The following is a 25,393-nucleotide window of genomic DNA, read 5'->3' as shown; positions in this document are numbered from 1 at the left end:
CGACGGGCGGCCACTAGAGGGCTGCCCTGCTGATGTCCCACTGCTTGGGACGCGGGCAGCGGCATTCTTAGGGGTGCAAATTTTTAAAAGAAAAGTGGAAGGATACTTTCCTTGCCCCAGGTGCTGGCAACCTACGCTGCGCCTTTGCCTCCCCCTTTACCAAACTAGGAGGTTGTGCAAGAAAAAGGGATTGAGTTCTACGAATGGGGGTGCGCCAGGCAATGAAGTCCAATAGGCTGTGAGTAGTGTCAAAAAAGTTCTTTATTTTAATTTCATAAGCAATTTCAGTAGTAAGCAAAGCTCAGCGAACGCGTTTCATTCCCTCTTGCAGTTCATTACCTGGCGCACCCCCATTCGTAGAAATCCATTTTGGATCTGGAACACAGAGGCGTCGCGCAACGGCTGGGGAGTTGTTTGCGCAGGAACAAGACTTATTGGAACCTGCGTGAGGTGCAGAGCTAGGAGTCCGCCATTGTAAACTTTGACACAACAAAAAGGGATTCTCCATGATAAGTTTTTTTTTTTTAAAACATAGCAGAGAATTAAAAAAAAATAGACAACATATACCGTTGCACATCCGGAATGCCTTTCTTTCCCCGTTATAGAACTGTACTCTGAGGACAATTCCTCATTGCAGAAATGCAAAGGCATGAACTGTGACATGCCATTCCCAGTAGTGCACCGTGAAAGCTGCAACTGGTGCAGGTTTCCAGGAGCTCTACAACAAAGATTTGTAAACAGGAAAAAATCATACACCTGCCCCGTTCATAGGAGTACTTTTACGGGGGCACATTTACGAGCCCCTTTGAGGACCGGGTCCAGAGTCCTCATAAAGAGCAGCAGTTCTTAGAATTAAAATATTATTTTTATCTGTACTGTCTGCAACCAGGTGTTGGTTGTGTTCTGCGAGAAAAAGAGTCCGATGCAGGTTACGGTATACCAGACAGGGGACATATGACACACTGCGGGCAGCGCATGTTGCCTTCCTTCTCGTAGGAAGGCACTGTCCCTTTTATTCACAGCAGCAACCAGTTTCGTCCGGGAAGCCGGCCTCATTTAATAATGGCCTCTGAATCCAGTGGATTATTGCGGGGATTTCAGCTTGCTGTAATCTCCGGGCAGAAGCATATAAACAGCTGGCGGACAGGCGGCGGCGCGCGCTCAACTCCCGGGAGCCGCATTTCCCATGGACGGGGACCGCTCTCCACATCAACATGAACCTTTTCTGTTTTTCCTTGGTGAGTGGCTTTATATTTTTATTTCTGGTATGATTCTGAGTGTGTAAATTGTGTGTAAAGTTTATGGGCACCAAGCACCGAAATAGATCACTCGATTTGAGCTGTTATATGTGGACTTTAGAGTGAGGGACAGACTCCCCAGCATGATATGTGTAGTTTCAGATTGACGTGCCCTGTGCATCAACATGACAACAATCAGAGAATGTAATGCTGACATCCCTGCAAATATTCTATGGACAACGTCTTCTTTTACTTTGTGGTAAACCAGTGTGCCTGTCAGAAGTACATCCATAGATAATGTCACTTTGTAATAGCTCTGCTCAGCCTCAAGTATTGTAAAACAGTAAAATACACATTCTGGGTCAAAACTGCAAGACCGTAAGTAAAAAAATGTGAGCTTTGTTGGCCCCCTCTAATGATTTTGCCCTCTAGAGCTGCAAAATAGAGTTTAGAAAATTACTTAATACCCCATTACCTAGTAAAAGAAAGTGTAACATTCTGGTGCACATCCAAAGCACTCAATGCCCATCCTTATGCCAGACTGGCACTATATAAAAACTATAAAAACCGCGAACAAGACTTTGTAGTTGAAACGCGTTGGTGAGGGTGTGCTGGGTGGCAGTGGATGGCCACTAAATAAACATTGCTGTATAATGAACTCCTGGAGTGCAGCATATAACTTTATGGTGAAAAATAATTGTTGGGCATGGTTCCGCCCTGAATGCCGCCACCAACAGAGAAAGCGCGGAGTATCTGGAGCCGATTTGGTGGAACTTATATATATATTAGTTTTTAAATAGTATGGGCAGAGGAACAAGCAGTGCTTAAGATACAGGACCATCCTGCCTCGTACTAATCGGACTTGGAATGAAATAGTAATGGCTACATTTGCCTGCCTTCCATATGCTTCTGCAAGAGAGGCATTGCTGGTGTGCAGGAGCAATGATACAAGAAACTGTGCATGGGCTCCTCCTTCCCAAAGAGAATAAGGGGGGCCAAAGTACAGGGGAATGTGAGGATAAGGGAGTGGCAAACACAAGAACTGATTGTGAAGGGTACATGCAAAAGTGCCAATGTCCGACTGCAAACTGGTTGTGCGTGGCACTTATACAGCTCGGCATGGAAATAATGAAGGTGGTCTACGAACTCTTTAGCTAATATAACAATCACGGGGCTGAGAATGCATGTGTGGATACGTGGTAGGGTCTAGACCAATTGAATAGGACATATAGGGATGTGTGATAAAGAATGCTTGGGGCTTTTCCTAATGTTCATTTTGTTTTATATTATGACTGCTGACATTATAATAATAATTGTCGTCATTCTAGTTCATTATAAATAACTGTATGTTGTAAAATGCCACCAACGGTGTGTGTATGTCTAGGTTTCAGGGTGGGGATCCGTATGTAAATACAGCCCCCCTCACACACAGAGGAGGGTTCCTGTGACTGGGCTGTCTGACTCCTAACACTCCTTATCTGACTGAGCAGAACTCGATGAGAATGAGGAGTGAGAAACACTTCCCCGCTCTCATGTCCTCTGAAGAGGGAACAGTATGTATTATTCTTCTGGGGACCTAGGAAATGTACCCCGGTGTCCCCTGCAAGAAGTGGGGCTCTTGACAACATTTTACACAAGGTGTGTTTTTGCTTTCTTCCATTCACATGCAAGGCAAGCGCTTTGCAAGAGAAACGTGTTTGCTGTTATCATCTTGAAGAATACTTGCTGAAGATTTGGGGAATTTGTTGGTTAAATAGTGTAGAAAACACACCCATGGAATTTATAAGAGTGAAAAAGAATATAAAGTAAAAAAAAAAACATTTTAAAAGGATACCTTTTCAAACTGTGTTTAGTGATGCTTAACATATTTCAACATGCAGAAGCATGCTTATCAATGCACTGGCATGTACTGCTATCTTTTGCCAGCTGTTTGCCCCCCAAAGTTCCTTCCTTCCTGTTTATTAGCTCACTTGCCATGTCCAACTCCCTCACTTATTGCCTGCAATAAAGACACCCCTGGTCAAGCTAGGTCACTCCAGCTCCAAAATAAACATACAAAGCTCCCTCACTTGTGTAGCCGAAATAAATAAGTAATTGTCAATGTTTGGAAAATATATAAAGATGACACAATCTCTGCTCAAATAAGCTACAACAGGAGATAACTATCAAATCCAGACTCCAAGCCTGGCCTTACGCAGCCAGACTCATTTCGAGTGAGTAGCTATCTTACCCTATTTCAATTGTTACGGGTGTTATTCAGCTACTTAAAGAGGCCAGATGAGAAGATACGTGCCAGAGAATTGCCCCATAGCTTAATATCATTAACACTGACAGACTCAGTAACTGAACCTCATGCAGTGCCATGCATAGCGAGTAAGCTGCCTCCCGCTCACATTCGAACTTCCACTGAGTAATTGCAAGTGAGTTAACAAGACCTAGCGCGGTGTACATTTATTCGTAGATGGAGGTCTCAGATAGGTAGAGGCACCGAGTGCATAAGCAAAAACATAATGGGCTGATTCACAAAAGTGTGGGAGGCGGCTCAGAAATACGCTTTAAGGAATCTTATATGTCTCTGTGAATCCGCCACGACACACCACTCAATATTATTTAAAGTGCATAGGGGACACCTTTCTATTTGCACTAACTCTACATGAATATTCTCTGAATAATCCCATTTAATTCCCATTTGACTTGTTTTGGGGACAATTCTCAAGGCATGCAAGAGAATGTGAAAGGGTTTACTACTTTAATTATTCCAACATGCCTTTGTGAAGAGGCCCTGCTATCTTAAAACAATTTTGCCATATTGTTGTATACATCGTCGGCACACAGAAAAGAGATTATCAGTAAAATAACTGTGTTTCAGTATACAGTGATAGTATAAAAGAAAAAAACAGGGCCATATTTGGAATTTGCAAAAACAACAACTGATGGACAGAATGCAGAACAATGTCATACATTCACCCCAGTACAGAGATCTGGGCCTAAATCCATTGTTGGCAGAGTGGGCTAAAGAACGGTGATGCATCAAACCCAGATCTGTTGACTGGGTGTGAGTGTTTGATTGGTTCTGATGCTCCGTCCATAACCACCCCCTTTTGTACCGCTTTGTTCGCCATAAGTTGGCAGGGTATGCTCAGACGTGAGTCCCTTGCTCACTTTGCCACTGGATTCAAGCAAGCCTGGCTGAAGACGGCTAAAATGCCAGAAACCGGTCCTAGGAAGCTTGTTTCCGGTCCAGGGAAGGCATGGCTTGGCAGTTCGGGCTGGACTGATCCCATGAGGCACAGGGTCAGACTGATTTGCATATGGCCATGTCTGAACTGGGGTGGCAGAGTGGGCTAAAGAACGGTGATGGATCAAAACCAGATCTGTTGACTGGGTGTGAGTGTTTGATTGGTTCTGATGCTCCGTCCATCACCACCCCCTTTTGTACATATTTGGAATTTGGCAGATGAAATATTCCCTCTAAGCATGACAGCTATCCTGCACACTGAATTTCAAGTGCCATAAACTATAATGCGCTAGTAGTACAGCCAATGAGATGTAAACTGCGTTTGTGATGGAGTATCCTATCAGCCCAACTCTAAATAAACCCTGTGGTGTAGTCGGTGTAAAGTTATGATAGGATCTGGAAATGTTGACCCTGATTTCAGGAAAAATGCAGAAGTGCTCCAGACTTACTGCTGTAATTTCAGAATACAACAAGAGGAAGTCACAGTAACATATTTGTGCATAGGGCCCTTTGTGCTATACAATTGTTTGGAAAGGTAAATTACAATTTCCACTTACAGAAGATACTTTAAAGTGCTCATGGCCAATCCAAACAATGCTGTTTACTGCTGTGTATGAATATGCTGTTTAGTGATATCCTACCATCCTTGATAATATAATATATATAAATGCTCTAAATCCAGTCACCTCATGAAGAACCGGAAACCAGCACTCCAAGGTTCACTATTCAGTACTTTTATTACAATTCGCCCATAACGCTTTTCAGCCTGTGACAGCCTTGATTACATCAGAGGATTTATGTGCTTGGCGTGCCGCACTGCACTATAGACATAATAAAAATACTTCACCTGTATATTGCCCGTTCAGCATTTCTAATGTTACATAATCAACAGACTTTCTCTTACGAAATAATTAATTCAATTGAAGTGCAGAAATAAATAAAAGAAGATTTACATGATAATTCAATCATTGCATGTTCAATCACACGACCTGGATATAAAGTGCATGAGTGCCAATTCGCTCTCTGTAAAGCAGCAAAATAACAAGTTTGACCTGCTGATGTTATGCATACATAATGTATGCGTGCACATAGCTTGCGAATAAAATGCAGAGTGCCAATTAGTTCCCTCAATGGGGAATTAGCCTTGCTTACGTATCGCTTAAAACATTCTGGAGCATAAATGACCTGCTAGGTTTCATCATAAAGTGTAATTACTTATCAGATGTTGGTTCTGTTGTGGTTGACCAACTAGCCCTCATGTAATAAAGCCCAAGTGGGCATACACATCATTGCATACAGATACATTGTACTGGGTACACCAGGCTTGCTGGAAGCCACTCTACAAATATATTTGTGACCATGTGAAAGATTTAATCTCAGCCACTGACAATCACTCGGGCCGCTTCCCAATCCATCCTTATTTTGCTCACCATGCCACCTCAGTTTTGCACCTGGCTTGGCAGTTTGGGCTAGACTATTCCTTTTGGAGCAGGGTCAAGATTGATTTGCATATAGTTGGGTCCAAACTGAGGTGGCATGGTGTGCAAAATAACAATGGATTGGGATGCAGCCCGAATAATTACCAGTGGCTGCGATTAATTCAAGCATTCTATCCATCAACGTTTTGTATACTTATTGTGTCTCCCTAAGTGGAATGGGTATGCCCAGATGTGGGTCCCATGCACAATGCATCACTGGAACAAAGCTATATCTGGGTGATGAGCCCATAAAAAGGGCAAAACTGATCCTGAATTGCTTGCGTTCCGGGTCAGGGAGGACCTGGCTTGGCAGTTCAACCTGAACTGTTCTAATTGGAGCAGTGTTAGAAAACCCACTCCCACACCGGAAGGGTGGTAGTGTTCTCCCAGACATACACTGTGGTAGCTTGGCTCGAGCGGTCAGGGATCAGGCACCGTGCTAAGCATACGTCATACCCACACAATAACCATGCGTGCATCCGTTCCAAAAACGACACTACACCTTAAAAATTATACTGAAAATATATCTCTTTATCTTCTTTTCTCTTAGTTGCTGATTAAATAAATAATAATACAATCACAGTACACAAGGCTTTTCCTGTGGAAGGGTACGTCAAATAAATACTATCTTAACGATTCAATAAATAAGGTAGATCATAAATAATCAAGGCATAAATATAAGTGCATTACATGAAAGGCAATTAAATATTATAAGGCAATAAATACTGCGAGACAATAAATACTGTGCGACAATAAATACTGTGAAACAATAAATACTGTGAGGCAATAAATACTGTAAGGCCATAAATAGAATGAATACAATAAATACAGTGCTCTCAATAAATAATAAAAGCCAACAGTGACACTTGAAAATCAGTTCACATTCCTGAGGTACTATGGGATGATTTGACCCAATCCCAGCTTGTAGAGTTTTGGATGACCTGAGGGATGTACTACTTGGCTTGGTCAAGGCTGAGGCCTAAACTGAGGTAGATCAAGGGGGGATCTAGAGATCTGGCTCTCCCACACTACACAACCCCTCTGTATTAGTCTCAGCTCTCCCCTGGCCCTATCAAGCTGGTTCCAGCACCTCTCTGGCCTCTAGGATGGTCTCTTAGGGCTTCACAGGGCCTTAGGCGCCCTCTATTCCATTTACTGCCCTTTTTATGAAGTTCCGACGCCGCTGGAGTCGTGTCGACGCCGTGAGGCGGTTCCGGTTCGATGTCGGCGGCCTCGGCTCAATGACAGTTCTTGTCGACGCCGGTAGGCGGTTCCGGTTCGATGTCGACCTCCGGTTCGATGACGTCGGGCGGCCTCGGCTCGATGTCGACTTCCGGCGGCTCCGGAGTGCGATCTCCACTCCCGACCTCCGGTGCTCCTTTCCTCGGGTTCCGGCGACTCCGGAGTGCGACCTCCACTCCCGACCTCCGGCACAATTCTCTTCAGGTTCCGGCGACTCCGGAGTGCGATCTCCACTCCCGACCTCCGGCACGATTCTCTTCAGGTTCCGGCGACTCCGGAGTGCGATCTCCACTCCCGACCTCCGGCACGCTTCACCTCGGTCTCCGGCGACTCCGGAGGGCGGACTTCACTCCCCCGTCGACGCCGCTCACTCGACCTCGGGTGACTTCCTCCTCGACCTCTGGTACTCTCCACGACCTCTGTCGGCGCCCTCTCTCGCTCTCTGGCGGCTCCGGGTACGACGTCTGCTTTCCAGTCAGCGCCGCTTCTCCACCTCGGGCTCCAGGTCTCCAGGCTTCACGACGTTGGACTTCAAGAAGTTACCAGTAACCAGGTCAGGAACTTGCTGTTCTTTACTTTTAAGGCCTGTTCCTGCTGTCCAGGTCCTTAAGATGGTTTTCTCTTGCTTTCTCCCACACAGGGCTCCAGGCTGGGCTCAGTCAGTAGGGACTAGTATCAAGGGTGGGTTTATGGACCCCACTCCAGGCACAAGTTTCCACCCCTGCTGCCTCACTCCTTCCTCCTTCAGGTTTCTGCTCCTCTCTCTTCACCAGTCAGGTGCCAACTGCCAGCTCCAACTGTCAACTCTGACTTAGCTTCCCAACATTCTAAACCGCCTCCAACTGTCACAGGGTTCCAGAATGTTGCAGAAGGTTCTAGTAGGTTCCAGTGATGTCACAGGTGACAATGGGTGGCCTCCATTTTGTGCTCCAGGCCCTCAGACAGAAGTTCCAGGGGTAGATAAAATGGCTCCCTGAATCTGCATCAATACTAAAAAGTCTGGTGGTTCCCAAAAAGGAAAAAATACTAACAGGGTTTGAGGCAAAAGTGGGACAAAATAAATAATGATGAGGAGGGACCACCCAAAGGGCTGACAGGTCTAACAAGCAGGGTCAAGATTAATTTGCATATAGCTGAGTCCAAACTGAGGTGGCATGGTCTGCAAAATAACAAAGGATTGGGATGCGGCCCAAGTAATTACCAGTGGCTGAGATTAATTCAAGTATTCCATCCATCACTGTTTAGTATGCTCTAAATGATGGGTCTGTCATTTAATTTACAGAACAGATCTGATGTTTTGTAATTTATAAACCACACTTCATATACTAAATTTCTTCTATGAGTTTTCATCATAAGACAAAATATGACTCTACCAAAAAAGTTTACAGCAGATGAGTCAACTGCTCCATAGGTCTACATGGTGGAATTTTGAATTTAGACAGGAGAAATTCAACATTTCATAATTTGGATGTCATTGCGATGAGCACCATCGAAGGGGTGGGCATTTGAATGATTCCCTTTGCTTTCATGACAGGATTGCACTTCTGTGGGTCTGTGGCAGTTGCATGTCAGACATGGATGTTGCAACCTTTCCTTCCTCTTTGGCTGCTAAAGCGAGTACCTCTGAAGTGTGTAATGTAAGGGCCCAGCAGACCCAATCATTCTTTTTAACATTATTTACCCTGTAACCAGGAAACGAGCAAGGCATTATACATATAAATGAAGCAAACATATAGGTAAGAATCAAAAAGCATAAACTGGGACCTATACAATCATGAAAAGGAGAAGACATTCAGTGATCCAGTCTCTACCTCGAGCTACAAGCAGAACCCTAACACAACCAATGAGAAAGAGTAAAGTGTCATAGCCTAGACATCGTCTCTGGAAAAGGACCACACCCTGTCAGACAAAGACTGTCCCACCTCTTGGGCATAAGTTTCTAAAGTATATAAAAAATCTTCATGTAATTGCATTGGCAAAATATGTAAGGAAAATGCATCCTGCATTTAAGGCGATCTTTCTACTCCAACAGATAGATCTCTGAACCTGCATGCGTGTCATAGCTTTATTGGCTTTTTAAAAACTGTTCCTAATTTTAATTTTGTCATAGCCTGGCTTTCGCTCTGTTCGCGCTCATACCATAATTTGTGCAGTCGCGCTTGCACTACTGGGGGGGGGGGTGATTAGTGAGTCTTACCTGCACTATAAATTGGAACTTCACCCGCATTTGTGGGACTCAGTGTGTAGGGCTTCCTGGGAGGTTTACATCGCGGCGTTAGCCGCCATCTTGGGTGAGTGGTTGGAAAACGGGCCGGTGACTAGGCGCCATCTTGGTTGGCGGGCTAGACGTTCGCATAGGCGGTTTCCCGCGCTCCACGGTGATAAAAAGGAGTGGAGGGCCCAGCGCGCAGCGTTGGCGCGCAGCGGTCGCGTCGTGGGTGCGCCAGAGGTAAGCCCGTTTGCGCCCGTTCGCGCACAGGGCGCGCTGGCGGCTGAAATTGTGGCTCTGGTCTCACATAGGCGCCTCACCTACACGAAAGAGGATCTATATGCCCTGAAACCTGCTGTTGTGGTAGAACATCAACCCACTACCACCGTCAAAAGCCACAAGTCTTTGGCTTGCGGCCTGCTGAATGTTAGATCTTTGGGTAGGCATCATACAGAGATAGCGCTACTCATAGAACAACATGAGCTAGACGCCTTATTCATGACGGAAACATGGACGAGGATAGATAGTGGAGTAGAATTGGGGCAAGCTTGCCCCCCAGGATATAAGATCAGACATAACCCACGTGATGGTGCTAGAGGAGGGGGTGTAGGGTCCCCTCCCTCCCCTCCCCCAGCGCCTTGAGACCCTTCCGGGTGAGTAGTGCGCGTTATAAATTCCTGATTGATTGATTGATTGATAAAGAGTTGTTGGATTTCTCCCAGTTAGAAATTAAGAAAATCAGGGAATATGAACTGATGGGTTTTTCACTGAAAGGACAGGGGGGGGTGCTATTCACTGCTCTTTTGTGTTATAGACCCCCAGCTGGCGCTACGTCTGCCGTGTCCGAACTCATTGACCTGATCTATGATCTATCTAATTCCCATGCTAGATTGATAGTGCTGGGGGATTTTAATCTGTGGCCAGATGGGCCAACAGATTCAGCCTTTACAGGCCTTACTCAGGCATGCTGTAGCATCAATCTGGAGCAGTTGGTTGCCTCGAAGACTCATCAGAGGGGACACATCTTGGATTTGATCTTTGCCAACTCCAGTCAGGTGAGGGTTGGAAACATCCTACCGCAATGCTGGACGGACCACGCTCTAGTTCTTTTCTCTGCAGATCTCCCGGTAGGCCACTCTAAGTGCAGTAGCACGGGAAATGTTAAGATTGGGAGACAATGGTCAAGGCTCTTGAGAGGTGAATCCCTTCCTGATCTGCTCTCGAAAGCTTTTAAACTGGAAAAAAATGTGGAGGAAAGTTATAATGCCCTTATTCAGCGAATCACGGTTTCTCTGGACAAGTTGGCTCCATTAAGGAAAATGCGAGACAGAACTAGAGCTGCCATGCCTTGGTTTTCGAAGGAGCTCCTCCAACTTAAACATCAATGTAAACGGGCAGAGCGGAGATGGAGGAAACACTATCTGGCTTCGGATCAAGCCCTTTTTAAGCAGGAGCTGGCAGCTTATAAGTCACAGATTAAGTGTGCAAAAGCAAGGTTCCTAGAGGAGACTTTAATGTCAGCCTCTAATAAAGCTCAGGCTTTGTTTAAAATTGTCAACGAGCTGTCTCGAACGGCTAGTGCTTCTACAGTTATTCCTGCCTCTCAGTTACTCTGCGACTCGTTGGCCATGGCCTTCGAAGATAAGATCGCGACCATCTTGAGTAAACTGAGTCCCAATATCTCAGAGGCCGCTCTCCCGCCTACATTAGAGTTGGAGGCTGGGAGAGCAAGGTTGGACAGCTTCCCCTCCCCTCCTTTGCAGAGTTTGTTGCTTTAGCAGATAGTGTGTCTTCAGGCTCTCCTCTTGATGTACTTCCGCACAAGTTTTGGAAGGTGTTTGGGGAGGAGCTGTTTCCTCCTCTCCATGCAATCTGCTGCCAGTCTCTCGGCTCCGCCTAGGTTCCGGACAGCTGGAAGCTTGCGGTAGTTTCTCCGCTGTTGAAGAAGGAATCACTGGACCCTCTATCTCCCGCTAATTACAGACCTATTTCATTGCTTCCCTTCCCGATTAAGATCTTGGAGAAACTGGTCACGAAACATCTGTCCGGTTTTTTGGAAGTTAATGACTGTCTGGACATGGCACAGTTTGGGTTCAGGCCAGCGCATGGAACCGAATCAGCTTTGGTGACCGTTCTGAGTGACCTTCGTTCGCGTGCCGATCATGGTCAAGCAGCCTTTTTAGTGCTGCTTGACATGTCGGCAGCGTTCGATACGGTCAATCACGCCATCTTGACCAGTAGATTGGAGGAGGCTGGTGTGATGGGTCTGGCCCGAGATTGGCTTGTTTCATACTTGTATACAAAAAGACCTGTTCACACTGTGAACAATTGTTTTATACATCCGTTTCGGTTGTCATAGATTTTGGACACTCTTTTCAGCTTGCGATTGTTTCGTCTAAGCTATTCAACGGTGTAGTTCACTCAAAGAAGAAAGAAAGAGAAATTTTGCGTATGAGGTGAGTCAAGCTGACTATCAATGTGTCTTAAACTTATGTCTCCATCACCCAAATATAGTGAAAAAAGAGTGAGAAGGAGTGTTGGTGCCTCACAGTAGCGCCACCAAGGAGGGTTAAGCAGGATGGTACTCGCCTGCTACCTCAATTCTCATCATCAGCTACCAACACTCCTAAAAGCAAGAGAATTGTGTAAAGGAACCAATGATAACTGTACAGGTGCTAAGGTGTGTAATTAAAGAAAAGGAGAAACAAAGAGCTGTGCTATAATGTGTGCACCGTATCGAACCCCTTAGTGATATACACTGATATCGAAAAATAAGCTAAATCACACTGGCTTGCATATTTTATTCTAAGCTGCGTGATAGCTCATATGTTTAAAATGCCGACTTGTTTCATTGCCACTGGACAAAACTCACGGCAACTTCTTCAGGGCGTGGGGTCTGTTCATTTCACCCTGCACCTCTATTTGTCAGTTAAAAACAGTTCTGTAGGAGACAAAAGAAAACATACACACACATAACAACACAGGACAAACTTGGTTGGTAACCTGTTATCTCAGGACAAATGTCCTATGTATTGTAATTCGGAACACCCTTTGACATATTTACCAGGATTTTGCCCACCATGGGCATACCTTTACCCTTGAGTCCTTGCGGTTATGTATACGCGTTCAAGGCTCCGCTAATTCCACTCCACTCGTAGGTCTGTAATATATAATGTACAGTGAGGATAGCATGATTGACAATGTTTAGTGTCTCATTCATAGTTAGTGCGGATGTATCTCGCTCCTGTCTCAAGTGGTTCCCCCGCATCTAGGGATTTACTTAACAAATGCCTCGTGTTTGGCGTCCTATTAAAAAAATGTTAAAACTTGTTCCTCTGGAAATGGCAAACCCTTTATAAAGTTGTAACCTGGCCCATCAAACTTCCAAGACTCCCGCTCCGACCTGGGTGTCCCAAAGTCCCTTCTCTTTGGCCTTTTTCGAGTCAAATTCCCCGAGTTAGAACCATCTATCCAGACTCACCGTGAAAGTGTTCGTAACTGGCGTTTACTCAGCCCAGCAACAACACGGCCATTCCGTTGCGCGGTTTAAAAACGTCATTGCGTGTACCACGTGACTAGCCTACGCGGGTCCCATTCGAACAAAGGGCTTGGTGTGATGTAAGAGAGGTGGCCATTTTGAAATGGGAAATGCCGTATTGTGCCTATCCCCATTGGTTTACACAGACATGTTCCTGCATATATTTATTAAAACCCAGTGTAAAATAATGATCACTATGTGTACATCAACCTATTTATAGCCTTAAAAGACACCGAAATGCTGTATTTGCTGGGATACTCCTACAAGTATGTGTCCCTATATAGTTTTTCATTTAGGGTATCACGTGACTAGCTGTCGCGGATACCATTCAGGCAAAAGGCTTGGTGTAATGTGAAAGAAGTTGCCATTTTGAAGTGGGGAATGCCGTATTGTGCCTGTCCCCATTGGTTTACACAGACGTGCTCCTACTTGTATTGGCTACGTCCCAGTGAAGGATGCTGATGAATGTATATACATCAACCTATTTGCAACCTTAAAAGCAACCAAAGTGATGTGTTTCCTGGGATGTTCCTACAAATATGTGTCCTTATATGGTTTTCCATTGGGAACTACCAAAGTCGTAAGTGTGGTTAGCCTTCCCTGTCTGGTAACTGCAGCTATGATGATGGACCAGCACTTGAAATTAATATACTAAGATTGCGTTGATGACAGTTATAACTCATTAATGTCACACGCTTTGAATTGACTCGTTACCTGAAGTTTGGACCTCGTGTATACACAACTCGTATATTATTCATGACTTGGGACTGCATACTAGTGACCCTCAATGGTATGGAGGAAGGGTTACATAAATCATATGTTCACCTTACTCCATTCGATAAGGTCGTTTAGTCCATTTTGGTCCACACCCTCTTGATAAATCCAACGTGCTTCCCTGCTACTCAGTCTGGATTCAATATTGAATGTTGTATACAGTGTTTTGAGTGGGGGATGACCTGTTCTCTGCCCCTTTAGCTCCTTATTGTAGATTTGTTTCATACTTGGCCAACAGACATCAGGTGGTTGCCCTGCCTCCCTTCAAGTCTACCATCAGAAGGGTAGGGCAGGGCGTACCCCAGGGATCAGCCATCAGTCCCATTCTTTTCAATCTTTACCTCCGCCCCCTGGTCAAGTTAATTAAATCTTTTGGCATAACGGTCACCAATTATGCTGATGACACCCAACTTATCTTCTCCTTTGAGGGGGAGAAGGCGGTGTCACTGGAGACCTTTCACCATTGTATGGTCTCCACGGCGACCTGGCTGAGTAACAATTCGTTGCAATTTAACAGCTCCAAAACGGAGGTGCTGCATTGCTCAGCGGACCGTGTCCCACGACCCCTACCGCAGGACTTTTGGCCTCCCGCCTTTCAGGGTACGGTAGCAGCGGCAAGCTCGGTTCGTAATCTGGGGGTGACAATGGAACCCAATCTTCAACTAGAGGGTTTCATTGATAAAACAGTGTCCTCCTGTATGGGGCTGTTGCGCATTCTGCAGAAGATTCTCCCTTTGCTTCCCGCCCATGCCGGACCAGAAGTAGTACGCAGTATCATTTTAAGTAGACTTGATTACTGCAATGCACTGCTTCTGGGGGCACCTTTCACGGCATTAGGCAAACTACAACGGGTACAGAACTTTGCTGCTAAGTTAGCACTATCCCGCCGACGCTTTGATTCGTCATCCGCAGCACTTAAAGACCTGCACTGGCTGCCTATCTCTCAGCGGGTCGAGTTTAAAGCTTTATGCTTGGTCTTCCGGGCCCTACATGGTTTGGGACCACTACCCTTACAGGAGATGTTCTCTTGGTACATCCCTATTAGATCTCTCCGCTCTGCTTCAGCTAACTTGGTAGTTGTCCCCAAAATCCGGAGAAAGCGGATGGGGGGACGCTCCTTTGTCTATGTGGCATCTAAGTTGTGGAACGATCTGCCACTGCCGCTTAGATGTTTAGGAGATCTCTTCTCTTTTAAAAAAGAATTAAAAACTCACCTGTTTCCAAGGACTGAGTAGCTTGCCGATACAGTATTGTTTTTGCTGCAGGATCAGTTAGATCACAGCGCCAGGATGCCCAATGGGTGACAGTAGCGCTTTATAAATGTGCTATACATACATACATACTATAATTTGAAAGCAAAGCTGATATTTAAGTTGCGTTTTTCATTAATAAATTCAGAATTAATGAGTTTTCTCCATGCATGTAGAGAAAAATACCTACATCATCATACCACATAAATTTAAAAGGCATTAACATAACATAGCATAGCTCAATAAAACCAAAGTAGCAGTGTATTGGTTAGAACAGGGGTCTCTAACACTTTCTGCAGTGAGAGCTACTTCTGAACAGTAAAAAATCACTGTGAGCTACTGAAGGCTAAGCAACTCGCTCATTGTTACCAGACACTCCCACGCTTCATTGACTTTAAGTTTAATGCCCATAGAGCCAGATACTATGGTTTGAACAAAATACTTTGACTAGGGACACTATGACAGGGCTGCCATGTGCGTGAGAGAGTGGTTTTTGGGGGATGTATGAACATGTGTGTGTATGAAAGTGATATACACGTATGGGTGACTAAGAACCTGTGTCGTATGTACTTGCATCACTGGACATACCATTCGCCTTATATGGCAAAGTTACATGTGTAACACAAGCATACAACTATTTTTGTTTGAATGGGAGAAATTTAAAGGGCAGAAAAAATTCTGTAAATATGTTCATAATATGGAAATTTTTTCTGCACTCTAAATTTCCCTCACTTAAAATAATAGCTGTATTTTTCAGTTATAAATATGGCACCCTGTCTACCAGCCTCTGTGAACAAGATACCTACGGTGTGTATAGACAACACTTTGAAATGGGTGAAAATTAAAATGAAGAGTTAACTTTATGTTTATATGGATTCCATAAAACTCATAATTAAAATTTTCTCTCATTTCCAAGTGTCATTTACAAACAGCCGGCATCTTATACCAAGTGGCAAGCAGACATGGTGCCATATTTATAACAGAAAAATACAGCCTCTTGTTTAAATGGGAGGAATTTAAAGTGAAGAGACACACTTCATAAAATAATAAGATGTGATTGGCTTAATTGAAAGTGGGAAAAAAACATTAAGATTAATGTTTAATAAAATAAGATTTATTCACTTTGAATTGCTGCCATTTAAAAAATAAATTAATATTTTTCAGGTATGAATATGGCTTAGTGTCTACTGGACACTGGGAGCAAGAGCCCTGCTGTTTCTAAATGTGACACTTTGAAATGGGAGAAAATCTAAAATGAAGAGTTAATTTAATCATAGGTATCTTTTCATTTTAATTGTCTCCCACTTAAAAGCATTCAGAGGCATAATTTTGTTCTCAAACTATATTGAGTTTACTATGACTTTTATGTAAGAGCTAAATTCCTCAGAGACTTGGGACTGATAACGGCAAAGCGGATGATAACCAAAAGGTGGAAATTTGCTGAACCCCCTCCGATATTGGCCTGGCAGCGGTCATTGCAGGTATGGGCAAAAGCGGAAAGTTTAGCATAACACCGGCAATACACACTGGGACTCTACAAAATCCCAATCGCTGCGTCCTGGGACACAATCTTGAGAGAAATCCCGGGTGAACACAGCGCCGACACATACACCGGGGGAGCAGCAACGGACATGCCTGAGAGACGCTTGCAGCCCACATCCACAGGCGCGCATATATGTTCCAGAACATAAGTAGCAACTACATACATAGGGTGGGGAATCGGGTGTTGCTCCAATCACGTTACATTGACACCTGTTTGTGTTCTTTGTCCCACACTGTATTACCCGCCTCCCCAGTTAGTAGATCAATTCACAGATGTTAGGACTCACATGCCATCAGGGTGTTGGCACAGGCCTGAGTTAAGCATGGGACACTAGTGAATACCGAGAGTGTTATGTAAAATCCTCAAGAGTTACTGGTGACCACAATAGGTAGACAGCTGTTCACCAGGAGCAGACGCTAAATAGTCCAGTATATTGTACTGTATGTCCAGGCAGAGAAAGAGTAACAATATGACATGACATATGAGTATATCTGCTTTGTTTGTGAAAGCTTTAATAATCTTTAATAAAACAGATTTAAACAAAAAAAACATAGGTAAATACCTCAGTGTTATAAGCACCAACAAGTTTTAAATACAGGAAAATGATAATCTTTAGATGGATGCAAGAGATAGTTTTTGTATCAAGTGCACATAGGCCATTGATGTACTGCAACTATAGATAATTAATCAAAGAAATAAACAGCTAGAACTGGTCAAATTACGACGATTTTTCAAAATATATTTATATATGTAATAATGCTCTTCAAATGAAAAAAAGAAAATACAGAATATAATAACCACACTATACTCCATGAAACATATATGTGGCAGTTTACTAGAGAGTGTAAAGACAACTGATATCTAGCATGGCCTGCGTTATCTGATAATCATCATACAGGTCTCAAGAACTAACGTTCACCCAAACAGATCATGGACATAGTTTGCAAACAGTCATATCTGATATCGGTATTAGAGTATGTTCCAACCCCAGGGAGGACACTGACCACTAAAAACAACTTGTGTATACCATTAGTAATAATCCTGTAGAATATTGTATCAACTGGCTTTCCCTGCTGGGCCGATCTATCAAAATCCTCTTTTTCTTACACATGAATTTAAGGAATCAGATGGGTATGATGTAAGACACATCAAATACATTGCTTGATAGGTTGGTCAGCCAAACCTAGACACCCATTGCCACTTCCACCTGTGCCACAGACCTTTTCCAAACCCTTTAGGGCAACATAAGCAATTGTTACCTCTCGTCTTTCCATCCCATTCACTCTATGAGCCTCTCCGTCTGTTTGCACCTCATTTATAACTGTATCTCTATTAGTTGACATATCAACTGCTCTGTTCAGGCATGAAGTTACTGAGTTATTCATGCACAGTGTAAGAAATTGGGTTACTGGTTGAAGGGGCTGAAACTGTACTCAAGCAGCAACCACAATCCATTTCAAGGTGAGGCACAAACCAACCCTAAATTGACCTGTGCTCAATCCTCTGACAGCTTGGCACAGAACAGTCTGCTTTAACTTAGAGGCAATGTGTAAAGTATTTGTGCAACCCTTCAAACAGTAATACAAATGAAACCACCACACAAAAAGGATTCCACACCAAGTTAGAAACATAGGGCAATTTACAATAGATAAAACAAGATGAAAACAACAAAAGTCCATTCAGTAAACCCAGAGCTGTGCAATTTTTAAGGTAGTGCAATTTTTTAGGTATGTTAAAATACAGCTGAAAAGCACAAACTGACAACTTTAGTTATCTGGTTGCGCCGGATCAGGACAATGTCATAAGTTCAGACTGACCGCAATGGGTTGTGGGCTGGCTATGGGGACCCACTTAGGTCTGCTGAACACAATACCTTAAATCTTGATGCACGGTCTGTGTGGTGTTGCTTTGCCAGACTTGGCGTTGACCAATGTCAGTTCTGAGGAAACTGCACAGTGAGGCTTTGTGTCAGTTACGGTGAGGTGTGTGGTGTAGCTTCAGTTGAGTTACATCGGTGCCAATGGAGCTGGCAGCTGTCTGGCGAGGCTTTCCGGGGCTTCACATCGCTTTGTTTCAGTTCCGATGGGGATCAAAGCTGGCCTGGCAGAAGCACCTTCAGGCCCATTTCCAAGGTGTCAGTACTAGGGTGGTTCTGTTGGGAGGGCAGGACTCACAGATGGCAGAGTTCAGGTGCAGGATTTAAGGTTGTTGGAGCCTCCTGGCCCTAAGGCTCTATTTAGGAGGCCAGCCATCTAGCTCTTGGAGTCCCAATGGTGATCCTGATGCAGGTCCAGTCCTTTCAGCAGCATAGTAGTCCTTTTCCCTGGCAGAGTATCCACAGGTCTAGATGTGTACAGAAGAGCTGATGTCTGAGGTCCTATATTTATTCCCAGTACTGCTTTTGAAATGGGCAAAGTTTCTCAAGGTTTACCTTTGAAGTGCACAGGTGTTCTGCCTTCCTTGCCCTGGCTCCAGCTTGTTCAAGTGTAAGTAGGGCTGTGCCCAGCTCCTCCCTCCCATCTTGTCAGTGATGGCCCATCCAGGCACACCTAAACTCCCCATTGTGTGTGACTGTGTAGGGGGAATACACAAAGCCCACCTGTCAACTACACCAAGTCATGTGACCCAGAGATAGGCTGCAGGCACCAAACGCTTAAGGCCAGACAATACCAACTTTCTAAAAGTGCCAATTTCCAAATTGCTACTCAAAATCCGACTTTACCATAAGTTAGGATTTTTCAGTACAATTTCAAAGATACCAAACATGAACTATTTACCTGTTCCTATTTGGAAAATACAACTTCTTGAATGTAATAAGGTAACTCCAATGTATCCTATGGGAGAGGTAGGTCTGCAGTACTGAAAAACGAATTTAAGGGTTTGACTACCAGGACATGTAAAACTTAAAAGTAACTGTCCAACTTGTTACATACATTTCACCCTGCCCTCTGAACTATCCAGGCCCTACCCTAGGGGTGAGTAATATGTTTTAAAAAGGAAGATTTGGGCCTGGCAAAACGTTTATTTGGCCAGGTGAAAAAAGGCAGTTTAAAACTGCCCACAACAGGCTGCAGTGGCAGGCCTGAGACACGTTTAAGGGCTACTTAAGTGGGTGGCACAGTCAGCGCTGCAGGCCCACTTGTTATATTTAATTTACAGGCCCTAGGCACAGGTACTGCCACTTTACTAGGCACTTACAAGTAAATTAGATATGACAATTCAGTAAACGTCAATTATACCATGTTTTAAGGAGAGAGCACAAGCACTTTAGCCCCGTGGAGTAACAAAAGCTCCAGCAGTGTGGGGGCCCGAGTTCCAGGAGCCTCCTCCGGCACTGGCAGGTCACTTGCCTGAGAGCTGCAGACTGGGTTTGGCGCGTGGAGGGCCACCCTGCATGTAATTTGAAGGGAGGCCCCATCAAGTTTTGTTATGCTGCTGCTTTACCCCTGGTCACAGTGGTAAATTACACAGAGACCTAAAGGCCAATAAAAATGGGTTCAGGAAACAGGATGGTGAAAGCACTAAAGTATGAGGATGACCCTACAGAAAGGGCCATGTCCAACACACAGAAGACATAAACAACTTGCCAGAATCATTTTTTTTTTGTGAGTTATAATTTTTTTATTAGCATTTAACAAAACAGAATCATTTCTTAATGTGTCTTTAGTTTACCCCAAGACCATGTTTGTATTGGCACATAAAGATACACTTAATTGCAAATACTGAAAGAATAAGGGATTACAGGAACTGAGGATCTGAAAGCCTTCTTTTTTACAGAAGGAATCGTAGTTAACAGACTGGTTAGAGTTGTGATAGAAGGGAATCAGAAGCCAAGCAGTTAGAGGGAAGATGCACAATAGAGGCGTCCAGTCAAAACCCCATCTAGACCCCTCGCAGGACCAAATATACTATCCATAACGTGCCATGAGAAGCCGATGTAGGATGGTCAACGGGGGCGGTAAAGAGCCACCTTCCATCACTTTGGACCCCTTCTCCTTTAGAGGCTGGTCTGGGCTTATCAGAGCGATGGCATGCTGTTGCCCTACCTGGCCTTGGAGGGTCTGAAAGCTAGGAAGCACTCTCGTGAAACATGCCACTGTGGGTTTGTAGCCCCAGTGGCTCATCTAGACACTGGTGGATGCCTACCATATGTGGAGTTCTCTGTGGGGCTGGTTCGGGTCATTTCACCAGAACTGTTTTCATCAACAAACACAAGCATTTTGGGTGGAAAAGGACAATGCCGGCCTGCCTACTGTGCCAAAATGGGATTACAGACAAGCGTGCATTTTTTACATATTCCAAATGCAACCACCTAAAAACGCTGGTTTTGTTTTTTTGCAAAATATTAAATGAATGTCTCAGTCACATTGGGAGTTTTTTTCACAGTGCCTGGGGGACGTTGAAGCTTTTTACTTTTCCCAACAGCCATGCTGTGCGTGGCTGACTCAGGCATGAAAAGACACCTTTTTAAACACGTTTCAGCTCGCCATTGGCGCTGAAGTTAGGAAATTCAGAGTTTACGAGGTCGGGGCGTGCTGCTCCATGTTTTAATATAAAATAGGAAGATCAGATCAACGGGACAAAATGCTGTCTCTGTAAACATTAGCTTAGCAGTCTCTAGGTTCAATCGTCAGGCACAAATAATAAACATGGAACAACTTCTAACAAACTTCTGCAAATTATTATGTTTTGTAAATGTTGGCTTGACAGTAAATGTAAGTTTCTTGTAATTTGAACCTAATGACACTGTCTGGGTCACAGGAAAGGGTGAAACAAGGAAGTTATGTGAAATGTTTCTTAAAACACGAAGAGGTAAAACATTGTTGCTCTTCCATTATGCAATGTTATTATATTTTACAAATTGCAAGTGCAGATGAAGGATGTTGCTTCCTGTTGCTGACCTGTCACGCCAGCCAAGGTGCACATGTCTTTTATGAGTGATGCACACCGGGTTAAGCACCTTTGACTTTGCAGTTCTCTTTCTTACTCATTTTCTGGGAAGTGGGAAGTGTGTGTTTCATAGTGTTATATTTTCTGGTACTCTATCAGAAATGATGCAATAACGGTATAGCATATGTCAAGGTTTATGCATTATGTGGTGTACTGTTATGATGTTTCTGCTGTCTGTCACCACCGTTATTGGTGTTTTACCTCTGCCTAATGTATTGATTGAAAGTGCTTCTTTCCTTTGGTCCGCATATGTGGCCACTGAACTGCCTTTCCATGTAAAATTTCAACTGTTGCTCAACCATTGGCTTGGAGAACCCTTGTAGCCCATCCATTCTAAATTTAGAAAATTGAAGTACTCTCTCACTCATAGGGATGAAACAAGGTGCCTCTCAACTTCAGTGCAAACGTACATGCTACGAAAATATAACACAACTGATTCCAAAAAAGGAAGCTAGGTCACGCATGTGTTAGGTAACTACATATACTGCAGTGTATTGAAAAATAATAAGTACAGGGCAATCAGCATAATTTTTACAAATAACTGGCAACATGACAACTGGCAATATGACTCTTTAAGCTAAGCATGTGTTGCTGACAGCTGAGTACCTGTGATCACAGGTACGAATCATGACATGACCAAGTAAGCTTCTAATTTTAAAAAGAGAAATAAATTGAGTACCACTGAAACGGTTAATACTGCATCTGTTATTTACAGCACATAGAAACAGCAACGCTGTTTTGTCATGCGCCATATAAAAGATAGATTATTATTATAAATCTTTCAAATTAGTACTTGTCTGGTTGTTGCAGGAGAGAGGAGAGTTCCCTGTGTTTGTAAGTGTTGAATCCAGTGCAGTCTTACTCAATGCAAAGGTCCTACAACTGACTTTTAGATTTTCACTAGCAGTCATCAACTCTGGCTAATGCAGCCCCGGTCCGTGCAAGTAAGAGTGGTGGGGCCGGTGGTGGTGGGGTATTTCGACGGACGATGATGATGGAAAATTAATTATCATTGTCCATCGAAATCCCCCCCCACCGGGCCCCACTGCTCTTACATGCACGGGCTGCAGCTGGGCTAATGTGCTATGGTATAAGCTTGGAGATGGCTCTGGCTGGTGAGGCCTTTGGGAATAACAAACACTGTGCATGCCACCAACTATGTAAGGGGGCGAGGATGCGAAGCACAGCAACAGAAGTCCAAAGAGAACCAAGCTTGCTTTTGAGGTCAACCAACCTCCTACCTGTCATGAAGAATTTAAAAGATTTAGTGGAAGGCTTCTTCACACCAAAGCTTACTATTCTTGAGTAGCAATCCAAGCTTTGGAGTGCTTGGAGTTCTAACTTATATTGTGTGGAAAAGACTATTGTTTATTTTCGTGATGAGGTAGACTTGGTGGCTCTACTTCCTCCTTAAGCACCCAACGCGTATGTGTTTGCCTATTTTGGACTACTGAAGACCATACTGGAGTGTGCGCCACTTCCCCAAGTCACCAATTGATAACATATTCTTGAGTAGCGTCCAACACCTCTGGGAATTGGATTCTGCAAATGGCTAAAGTCTCCAAGCACCCTATGTAGAGTAGGATCTCCATCTTTTAAATCCAAGCCACCAGTCTAAGCCTGAGACTTGCCAACCAGACACTAACATTTCTTGGATGATTCTGACCCCACAAAGCATCAGTATCAATCCTCCCAGGCAGAATATTGGACGCATTGTAGGGTCATCACCATTGATTGGAATTGGTCTCACCCATGCAGTCCATTTGATGTGCATGCACTTTTTTAAATGTATTTTAGTAAATATTGTTATATAGTGCTCTGACACTAATCAGTATAATGAACAATTTGCATGACTCCTTTTTAATACAAAAACACTAGTTAATAACATAACATTTCAGTGAACACATCAAACAGTAAACAACAACAATCATAAGTAGAGAATGTACTTAATATGCTTAGTTGATGGAGTTTCGAAAAACATCACTTTTTTAGATGTCTCCCTCCAACATAGTACTGTGATGCTTTTGTCACCAGCATAAGTAGAAATGTATTAGTTACCCAAAGGAAGCCCAGAGTGAGGCTAGACAGACCATATTAATCAGAGGATCATCAAGAAAAGGATACATGTGTACACTTGTTCATTATCAAGGGTCGGTCTCTGATTTCTTATTGGTATTTTCAAAAATAGAATTCTGAGTGACTAAATTTGTGTTTTTTATGTTTACAGTAGAGCATGTCTTTTGGATATTTTGAAAAGCAACACGGACTATGTCTGCGTATAATTAGGAGTAGTGCTCTGAGAGAATTTAGACTTTATCAGGAATAATGCTGACTCTGGTATTTTTATGATGGCAACTGTTAGTTACTATGAGTGAGGCTGTGTATTCTCAAGAGACGAGTTTTGCATTTTCAAACAAATGTCTCTTTGATTTTGGATATTACCATGGACCTAGGTCCTGACAGAATAGATACATGATCAAGAATAGCCCTCTCTCTGTGTGTTATCAAGAAAAGCATAATATCAAGAGGAGATGTACAAGCTTATCTTAATATGATGAATAAGAGAATACCTGGTGAATTTATCTGGTTTGAGAGTTTGTGGGTGTTTTCGAGTGAGCAATGAATACCCAGACTCACACGTATCTAAAATTCACAAACCTTTTCCCTGCACAAAAACTGTACAGTCCATAATGCAGGCACTTTTGCACCATGGCACAAGTGTACCTGCATTGGAGATAGACAGTTTTACATTTGATTTAAACGCGCTACTTGCAGAGTGGATTGACACAGGGGTTACTACAGGCATTTTAGGGGCTAGTAACTTGCTGCTGGTTCTACCGACCGTACTAGGTCTTTTACTGCTTATATATTTTTAACCTTATCGGCCTCTCCCTCCGCATACCCTCATTTTAAAAAACGAATCACTCACCTGCTGTTTAGAGCGGGCTCTATCTTTCATTCACGCCTCACGAGCGCCATCTTGGGACAGTCTGGGACAGAAGCTGGGCGCCATATTGGTGTGCGCGCTAGTGTTTCAGACGGCAGACTACATAAGCAGGCCAATGCAAGCACGCAGTTTACATTTGATTTAAACGTGCTACTTGCAGAGTGGATTGACACGGGGGTTACTACAGGCATTTTAGGGGCTGGTAACTTGCTGCTGGTTCTACCGACCGTACTAGGTCTTTTACTGCTTATATATGTTTAACCTTATCGGCCTCTCCCTCCGCATACCCTCATTTTAAAAAACGAATCACTCACCTGCTGTTTAGAGCGGGGCTCTATCTTTCATTCACGCCTCACGAGCGCCATCTTGGGACAGTCTGGGACAGAAGCTGGGCGCCATATTGGTGTGCGCGCTAGTGTTTCAGATGGCAGACTACATAAGCAAGCCAATGCAAGTGCGCAGCGCGCGCGCGCGCAGCGGGCGCGCCGGTGGTATGCCGGAGGCGCGCCAGAGGCAAGCCCGTCTGCGCCCGTCCGCGCCCCGGACGAGCCCAGGACGACGTGCGGTGCCTGTAAAATTAATAAGGCACGCCATACTTACTCCAAAAAACAGCTGTTGGAGAAAGGTAGCAGGGCAGACATTGCCGCTGCTGTTAACACTGATGTGGACGTTAATGCTGATGACCTGGGGCTGGACATAGAAAATAGGCGCACTAACATGTCCAGTTACCTTAACTGCGGGCTGATAAACAGCAGATCATTAGTAAAGCATCATACTGAAATTGCGCTACTGGTTGATGACATGAAGCTTGATGCCCTGTTTCTTACGGAAACCTGGATCAGAGCAGAATCAGCCGTAGAGATAGGCCTCGCCTGTCCTGACGGATTTAGAATCATACACAAACCTAGGAAGGAGTGTAAAGGAGGAGGGGTGGGACTGATTTTTAAAGAGGAATTCAATTTCACTCTGCTACAGGTGGATGAGCT

The 25,393-nt window shown here is 44.0% G+C and overlaps 1 protein-coding gene across 1 annotated transcript in view; it reads left to right on the top strand.

Moving 5' to 3' along the window:
* Positions 1–1,199: 1,199 nt before the first annotated feature.
* SAMSN1 (SAM domain, SH3 domain and nuclear localization signals 1) overlaps positions 1,200–25,393 on the top strand; it is a 388,340-nt gene continuing 364,146 nt past the window's right edge. Inside the window, exon 1 of the mRNA XM_085623046.1 lies at positions 1,200–1,238. Within this exon, the coding sequence (XP_085479172.1) occupies positions 1,215–1,238 (24 nt within the window). The 5' untranslated portion in view covers positions 1,200–1,214. The remainder of the gene's footprint in view (positions 1,239–25,393) is intronic.

Source organism: Triturus cristatus, chromosome 8 (genome assembly GCF_964204655.1).
Source record: "Triturus cristatus chromosome 8, aTriCri1.1, whole genome shotgun sequence".
In the NCBI taxonomy this organism is placed as follows: domain Eukaryota; kingdom Metazoa; phylum Chordata; class Amphibia; order Caudata; family Salamandridae; genus Triturus; species Triturus cristatus.
The sequence above is the reverse complement of the archived record's forward strand: the minus strand, read 5'-3'. Positions and strand labels throughout refer to the sequence as shown.